The following is an 8,329-nucleotide window of genomic DNA, read 5'->3' as shown; positions in this document are numbered from 1 at the left end:
CAAAATTGCGCGACGTGTTACTCATGCCAATCTAACAAATAATCACTTGATTTTTTTCTCTTCGTGCAGTATGTTGTTAATCATCCAATTCCAGGCATCAGTCGGATAAAGTTATTTGTTTTTATCCCGCAATGAATTTGATCTCGCATTTTATCATACGGCAAATTCAGTACGTGTTTACTGTGACCTCATAGCTCGATCGTCTCCATAATGGAAACAGCGAAAAAAATTAAGCCCATAATTTGTCCATTTCCGCGTAATCCTTTGCATTAAGAGCCCTATTTATAATCATTGAAAAGAATTTCACAGCCCAAACTTTAAATAAATCTGGATTCAAGTCTCGCAGATATTTTCACCTAAAGCATAGTCCTATAATAATTTGCATTGGGAAGCTGTTGGTAGAGGCTTGATAAATGATACCTACTGGGTGTAGCTCCGCCCATCCTTCTATTATAAATCCTTTATTTTTTAGTCTGAATCAAGATGAGGCTCATGATGACTAGCCAGTTTAACACCTTATTTCTAGGTAGGCCTGAGGTGCTTGTCGTATTTATGGCACGGCGTCAGAACAACGCGTTCCGTTAGGCCGTGTGTATGTCTGGCCGTGTTCACAACATCCTGTGCAACGGCTCTCTCTCACCAAGCTACCCTCGCACTAGTATAGTATAGTGTGGTATAGTATAGTAGTGTAGTGTAGTATAGTGTAGTAGTGTAGTGTAGTACAGTATAGCGTAGTGTAGTGTAGTATAGTATAGTGTAGTAGTGTAGTGTAGTGTAGTATTGTATAGTGTAGTACAGTATAGCGTATGATAATTAAACACAAATTTAGCAAGCTATACTGGATAATGACGTAACTATGATACAATATTACCATGAAAATGTTCTTCTTTTAAATAAAACAAGTTTCAACTTCATAACGTTCTTAGTTTTTTTATTTATTAACAAATTAAAAGGGTTACTTAATTCTGAAACACCCTGTACTTACGCTCTATTTTCTTGCCTATGATTGGTGGATTTTGCTTGAAAGGCCGTCAATGATTGGCTGATGAACTTACGATCTCTTAACTGTTTTTAAAAGAGTGGCTTGAAAGGCCGTCAATGATTGGCTGATGAACTTACGATTTCTTATTTTTTTTGAAAGTATAGGCCCAGATTTATATTCCTAGGTAAGTATATAATAGAAGGACTACGCTCAATAAAAATAATAATTATACTCTAATACATCGACTTAAATACATTAAGTATTATTTTTTGCAACCGCTTCCAGCAGGTCTTGATGTGCAATTTCTGGCAATTTTTCAGATACATTCAGTTTGTGATTAACCGTCTACTGAACTCCGATTTGCGTGTTTTTGAAAACTTTCAATAACAGTTATCTGTTTTTGAAATTATCGAGATTTGTTTAGAAGATTTTCAAAATTTCTAATACATTTTATGGCTTTTTTATCCTCGCAATGGCTTTGAAATTTACGGGGCAGTAGTGATGACTTTCAATCAACTTTTATTTGATGCGGGTGTATGTATAATGTGAATTAAGATCGTGACACTGTTCACGTATTGCGAAACGAGTTATTTCGTACTGTGTGGTCTCTCTGTGACCGTTTTTTGAAGCAAAGTTATCACTTTCGACTACTGCCATGCCTCGCAAAATAAGCGGTAAGTACAACCATGCCTATACAAAACCTTACCTTCAACCATGCCTATAGTAAACCTATCCTTCAACCTTACCAACATTCTGAGTTTCAACATGTTTCGTTCTATTAACTAAATTTCAATATCTTGAAAACATTCTCATGCTTTTGAGATGATTTGAACCGCTCATTTTGACACATTTTGGGTGCAACTCATCATCAACCTTGCTTGTTAATCTTTAAAAAATGTTCATATGGTCAGCATGTTTAACCCTATACTTTGTAATTATTGTTCTCTTGATCTAAATGTTCAATCCATTGTGTTACTCTCAATGTTATTGTTCTCGCAACTGAGAGTTATTGTTCTCGCAATTGTCTGACGCTATCGTAGTTGAAGCGTGAATTTGTTGAAGCGTTCATTCGGTCAAATGTGATGTATATAAATTACTGCCGCTTTGAATTTTGTCCAGCTTTTTTAATATTCGCGCTTCAGTAAAAGAAGTCGATTGATATTAAATAGCTCGTTTTAAAACGTCAAATCTACGTGGCTCTTAATAATTATTAGTCGCATTCTTATTAATATAGTCAAGTCTGAATTGACGTTCGCAGGTTTCTTGCATATCTGTCACTAAAAATGTATTGAGGGGAACGTATTTTCGTGACCCCGCTTCATCGTTCCTCTATCGTTATTCTGAATCTTTTGCATTGCGTCACTCCACGGGTTACACTGCATTAATTGCCCCTGTATTGGAGTGAAGCATTGAATTTTCATAAGAAATTCAAAGAAATATTTTCAAAACGAATGGGATTTTGCGTCCTCAAAGGGACAAGGCACACCCGGATGTCAGAGTCCGCTTCTTTGTTGAAGTTGACGCGGCAGTGACAAGAAAGATCCTGGCCGATATGAATAATCTGATGAATAATGCCCCCTCCCCCCCCCATCCCGGAGGCAGAAGAGGCCTCAGGACAGATAATGCGGTCATGCCTGGCCACGGTCCTGGCAGATTACTGTCACTTGTAGATCTTATGGCCTCTTTTTGTCCTCCCGACTCTTTGATGGAGTTTTCAGTTATACCAAAAACACACGTTAAATATTTTCAAAGCATGTTTGTCTATTGTTATTCTGAATAATTATTGTTTTCATTTCAATGACTGATACGGCTTTAATCTTTAAATGAATTCGAACTCTCCTCCCTTTATGTTTCCGAAAGTTACTCAGTTCTGATACCTTTTTTATTCCAAAATAACATCTATCCATCCATGAAACACCTGGTAGTTCCGCGCTCTCTTTCTCTATACCAAAGGAATTATTTATGAAATGTTTTTTCAGAAGTTGCGAGGGCCATTTTTTTATCATGGCTCACAAAGAGCGCCTATATGTCCACCTTCACTGGACATCCTCGCTTGTATTTAAGCTTCACACTGAAGCCGTAGTCCCGACGGCGGTATTCAGCCAGCGACTTTCGAATGATGGAGCGCAGCGTACGAAACATCAGCGTTCAGGGCTGGAGCTGCGGTTGTGGTGGCTGTAAAAAATCATTCAATGTCTACGCGAGCTTCTGGAAATGAAACCCTAAATAAAATTTTACTCTTGATCCAATTTCACTCTTGGTCCGGATAAATTAGTGTAATTGTTGCTAATAATTGAACGGCTTGGTATAATAGTATTAATTATTACAGGAATAATTAATACTTATTAATTGTTTACATCGAGGTGACATTTGGTGACATTAAGCTTCCCCATTTTGTTTGCTTTTACTTAATCGACGTCTTTATCGAGTAAATTAGGAAAATTCTGGATATTTATTAATTGAATACTAAACAGGCGGAGCCCCTCCTTGCCTTGCTGATTTCTTCAACAACAAATCATAGCCCAACTTCCCAATTTTGTACATTTTATTTCACGTCACCTTATTATATTTCGGTGTGAGCGCATCTAAATTGGCGTATTAAATAATCAGAGCTCAGTCTCAATTGAAATTCAACTAAAACTTTTTGAACAATATAAATTTTCTTTTCCTTCATGGTTGCTTTTTTGTTTATAAACATTACACTGAAATAACTTAACCGAGTCTTCAGTAGCAGCAGCAGCAGCAGCTGTAAGTGAAAGCGAGAAGATCTCGAGCTGGCGCGCTGGAGGCTCTCTAAATGTTGTGTTCAAGACTGTAGAGTTGTTTTTATTTCAGAATTTACGTTTAGGTTAGCCACTCTCATTTGCATTCCCATTACCTACCAAGCTGCCCCTCATCTCGGTGACCATTTTTAAGCTGCTGATGATGCGTTAAGATGAAAACTGAAAAGATGAAATATCACAAGATGAAGAGAAAGATGAAAAGATGAAATATCACAAACACAGATTACTCAGCTAAATTGTCTCTGAAATTCATCTATTATTTAAATTCAATATAGACCCATGCTGCGATGGGAAGTAACTTGCACATGCACAAGTTCTTTGTTATTAATGCATCGTACCTTCGGTAACCAAAATCAAGTTTCATCTTCCTATTAGATTCAAGCTAAGTTGCCAGATTCAACTTATCCTTTTCTAAGTTCAAGTTTTTGTGTCAAGCTTTTTTTCTAGTTTTGTTATGCAGGCAAAAAGTTAACGCAGCAGAGATTCTCAAATAATACGAGAGACATTTTTCTCCCTCAATTTGTCTTTGAGACGAGATGGAGAAGATGGAGAAGGTCTGCCATGCTGGAACGTCCATGGGAAATCCCCTTGGCGTCAAAATCCCTGGAATTCATCGGCGGCAGAATTCCTTTCTGCTGGGCTGTGTTGTGTGGATGCCGGGAAACCCTGCTTGCAGCCCCAAACTTTTTTATTCAAAGGCCTTGAAACTTTTTTTTTTAATTTGAAAAAAAGCTTCATGTTTGAAAAAAAAACTTTTTTTAAAAAAACATGAAAAAACGCAAACTTTTTATTCAAAAGCCTTTTTATCTTGACCCCCCAAAGCCTTGAAATTTTCTGTGCTAGAGTCTACCTCTTGGCTTATCAGAATACTTATAAAAGCTTCAACATTTCTTATTTCGATATATCTAAGCATTTATATATTTTTTAAATGACACATATTTGACACTCTCTGAATTCGAGAATTTTACTCACCATAATCATTTTCTGATATCGTAATCTTTTTCGTGTCTGATTCTCCCTCAATAAATGAGCTTCCCTTCTTTCCCTTCTTCAAACACATTCTTCATATCTAACCTTCCTTACATGTCTGACATGATTGCCATGCCTGATCCTTCTTCCATTTTTATCCCATCCCTCATGTCTATCCCTCCCACATGTATATCCCTCCCCTAATGTATAACCCTGCCTCAACTTGTAACCTCCCTCCATGTCTATCCCTCCCTCATCTATATCCCTTCTTTCATTTAAATACCTTACCTCATGTATATCCCTCCCTTCATTTAAATACCTTACCTCATGTGTATCCCTTCCTTCATTTAAATACCTTACCTCATGTGTATCCCTTCCTTCATTTAAATACCTTACCTCATGTATATCCCTCCCCTAATGTATAACCCTGCCTTAACTTTTAACCTCCCCCACGTCTGCCCCTCCCATGGACCCATGTGGTGTACATCACAACCTTGAATTTTTTCCCGGTTGCTGCTGGCGGTTGTGTTCTCAGTGCCGGCACGAAGAAAATTCTGCCACGACGCCGGCCTAAACCTGCTCCGGCGCTCCCGACGTGTTCGATTATCCAGCCGAATTATATTGTGAATTATCACTCTCATTTGTTTTTTATTCGTAAATAACGATTTATTGCACCAAATTCTTACTTTACTCTTTGTAAAAAAAAAGTAAATCTTGTGTTCTCCACAACTCCGAAGCCGAAGGATTTCCTTCGGCTTCGTTTAGGATTACCAGATTATGCCTAAATAAAAATGATCGATCAGTTAAATTGATATGATCTTCTAATAAACTTAATGGGTATTTGCATTGCATTGTTTTACGGGAACGTTATAAATATTACAACACGTCGAGTTATTTTCAGAATTCGTGATCCAAATCTATATTTCTACGTATTTACTTCTTTTTTATTCAAGCTTCAATCATGTATGTTTATTACAATTTCCTACTGATTACTCGTTTGCCAGGCATGAGTTAAATTTATTGATTAACGGCGATTATTAAGTAATCAATATTGATTATTGATTACTTTAAAGCATCGTTACCACTGAACTTCGCTGTAATTCGATATCTTGCTTGGGCAAGAATACCATTGTAAAATTGCACGGTTTCCGCGGGTCAAGCAGAAAAGCTCTACCGCACTTGCATGCTTACCAATTGTGGCATACCTACCATAGCAAAAATTTGAATCTATAATTTTTGTGTAAATTTACGCTAAAGTACGATGGCAAATTATCTTCTGACGTCACCACAGCGGCAAGGTCACGGCGCGACATAACCTCCTTCACGCCTCAGTGGTGACTGAGGCCGGCAACCGCGTAAGCCTTGCCACAAGGCAGGCTGCTTGCTTCCTCTTCTTTATGACTGAAAGCGAATAGTTATTATCACCTATAAAAAAACAAAAGCAATAATAAACCATTAATCATATTAGGTATACCTAAAGTATTAAAACAAACATCACTTAGAATAAAACAATGTTGCTGCATAGAAAATAATTTTCTATGAATATTTTATTAATCTATTATACTTACAATTATATTATCTGTTAGGAAACATATTCATCAAAGAAAATAAATACTTTTTTTGGGTTTATGTAAGTAAATACGAAAACGGATCATATATATATATATATACATACATTTTTTCTTATTACGGTGGTTCAGGGCTGAGGATAAGATCACGAGTCACGGACTTGTCGTGGCATGCAAATACGGTGGGCGGCGTCCCTGTTTTAACGCCTCGCCTTTAACGATAATAAATCCTTCCTCTTACTGCTAATGCTATTCCTACCTGAATTGTGATTTTATTGGCAGTGACGAAGGCTTTACAAAGGCGCGAGCGACGATGTAAAATTGAAATCTTTTATTTTATTTTATAACCAACGGGTTAACCCGGGGTTTCCTGGGATAGATTATGAGTGTAATTTCTAAATCCCGATATTCCGAATCCCGTCATCCCAAACACAGGTTATAATTATGATACTAAAATACGTTAATTCAAAAAAGGAACTTGCATCATGCAAGCAGGGAACGTCTATTAGAACTTCGTACAAAATTTAACAGAAGTTGAAATTGCGATTTTTGAATGAGTTTATGCTTCCCAAGGCGGGAATTGGATTTGAATTTAACTCTCCATCGCTCCTCCCCTGAAAAATTGTTTAATGGGAGGGATGATGGAGGTCAAATATAAGTTTGAAATATCCTCGAACGATTTTTCAGAAAATCATTCATTTGATGGGATTGTGTTCATGCATGTACTTTCTATATGAACCTGATTGCCGTATCATAAAAAATGTTTCCTGGATATTAGGGTAAATCGGTATTTCCATAGCATGTTCGTGACAGTTTGGGGAATATTACTGAAGCTCTGAATATTTTCCTCGCTAAAAATTGCAATGACAACAAGACAAATTCTTGCTAAAAAAACATCAACGTACCCACGCTAGAGCAAAAAAAGTGTTATAATAACACATAAAAGTTATCAACACCATATCGCTTGCTCAGATGATGTTATTTAATACCGTGCATGGCCATTTACTCGCATTCTTCTGGTCACGAGTTGCATGAAGTGCAACGGCTCGTAGTGGTCCGCAGATCAGCTCGTGACGCGGCTCATCAAACTCGTTTGATGAAAATCTCAGCCGAAATCGTCCATACTCGAGCGAGTCTATGAAGGCGACCTGCGCTCACCGCCATCCCATTATTCCTCGGCACGGACATCACATCAACTCTGATGACATAACCTCAGCCTACACTCAAAAAAAAAAAATTAGTAATTTTTTGACCCAATAGCGATGCCCCGTTTCCGTTGTGTGGGTCATCACGATCCCGATCAGCCCGGCAAATGGCGGTGTCAATGCTACGTCCTATTTCTGCTCGTGTTGTGGGTAAGAAAGTGTGTCAATATATGGACATTTTGACGCATTCGTGGTTCTGAGTGAGGGTTACGATTAAACTGATTAGCTTCACGATTAACTCTGTCGTGACGCTCCATGTTCGTACAGTTCGTGTCTGACGTACAGTCTCTACTGTCTGCCCTACTTTGTACTATGATGCAGAATTTACTTGTGTTTTTGTCTATTTTAATTTTGAACTAAGTTATGTGAGAAGCAATCATTATTGCCGTATCTAAGTATAGATTTGCGGTTTGTATAATACAGTATACACATGTACAGCTCATATGTTTCCTGTTTTGTCTCGTGTACTTGGTTGCATATTTAGAAGTTGAATTCCACCGTGCGAGCCTCGTGAATATTTGGGATGTATCACATATACCCATGAATGCCTCTCGTCGACCCCTACTTGAATACTTGCATCAACACTGCATCTCATGTATCAATTCATGCACATGCAACATTCACGTTCCCTTGTATTTAAAATTTTAAATGCGTGCTAAGAATCACGTCTCCACTCTGCATTAGAGTGAAGAGCGTTATTTTTTGTATGTTTTTTTTATTTCACTAATTTTTTATGAGGGGGAGCAAATGAGCATTAATTAGGTGCGCTGGATCATAAATTTAAATCACACTATCTTATATATTCACAATGTACATTGATCA

At 37.5% G+C, this 8,329-nt stretch overlaps 1 protein-coding gene across 1 annotated transcript in view; it reads left to right on the top strand.

Moving 5' to 3' along the window:
• The first annotated feature begins 1,281 nt into the window (after positions 1–1,281).
• The window catches only part of LOC108672229, a 107,682-nt gene continuing 100,634 nt past the window's right edge, over positions 1,282–8,329 (top strand). Inside the window, exon 1 of the mRNA XM_018159868.2 lies at positions 1,282–1,656. Within this exon, the coding sequence (XP_018015357.1) occupies positions 1,638–1,656 (19 nt within the window). The 5' untranslated portion in view covers positions 1,282–1,637. The remainder of the gene's footprint in view (positions 1,657–8,329) is intronic.

This window comes from Hyalella azteca, unplaced genomic scaffold, assembly GCF_000764305.2.
Source record: "Hyalella azteca isolate HAZT.00-mixed unplaced genomic scaffold, Hazt_2.0.2 contig13723, whole genome shotgun sequence".
Classification (NCBI taxonomy): Eukaryota; Metazoa; Arthropoda; class Malacostraca; order Amphipoda; family Hyalellidae; genus Hyalella; species Hyalella azteca.
This window is presented reverse-complemented; position numbering and strand designations above follow the sequence as displayed.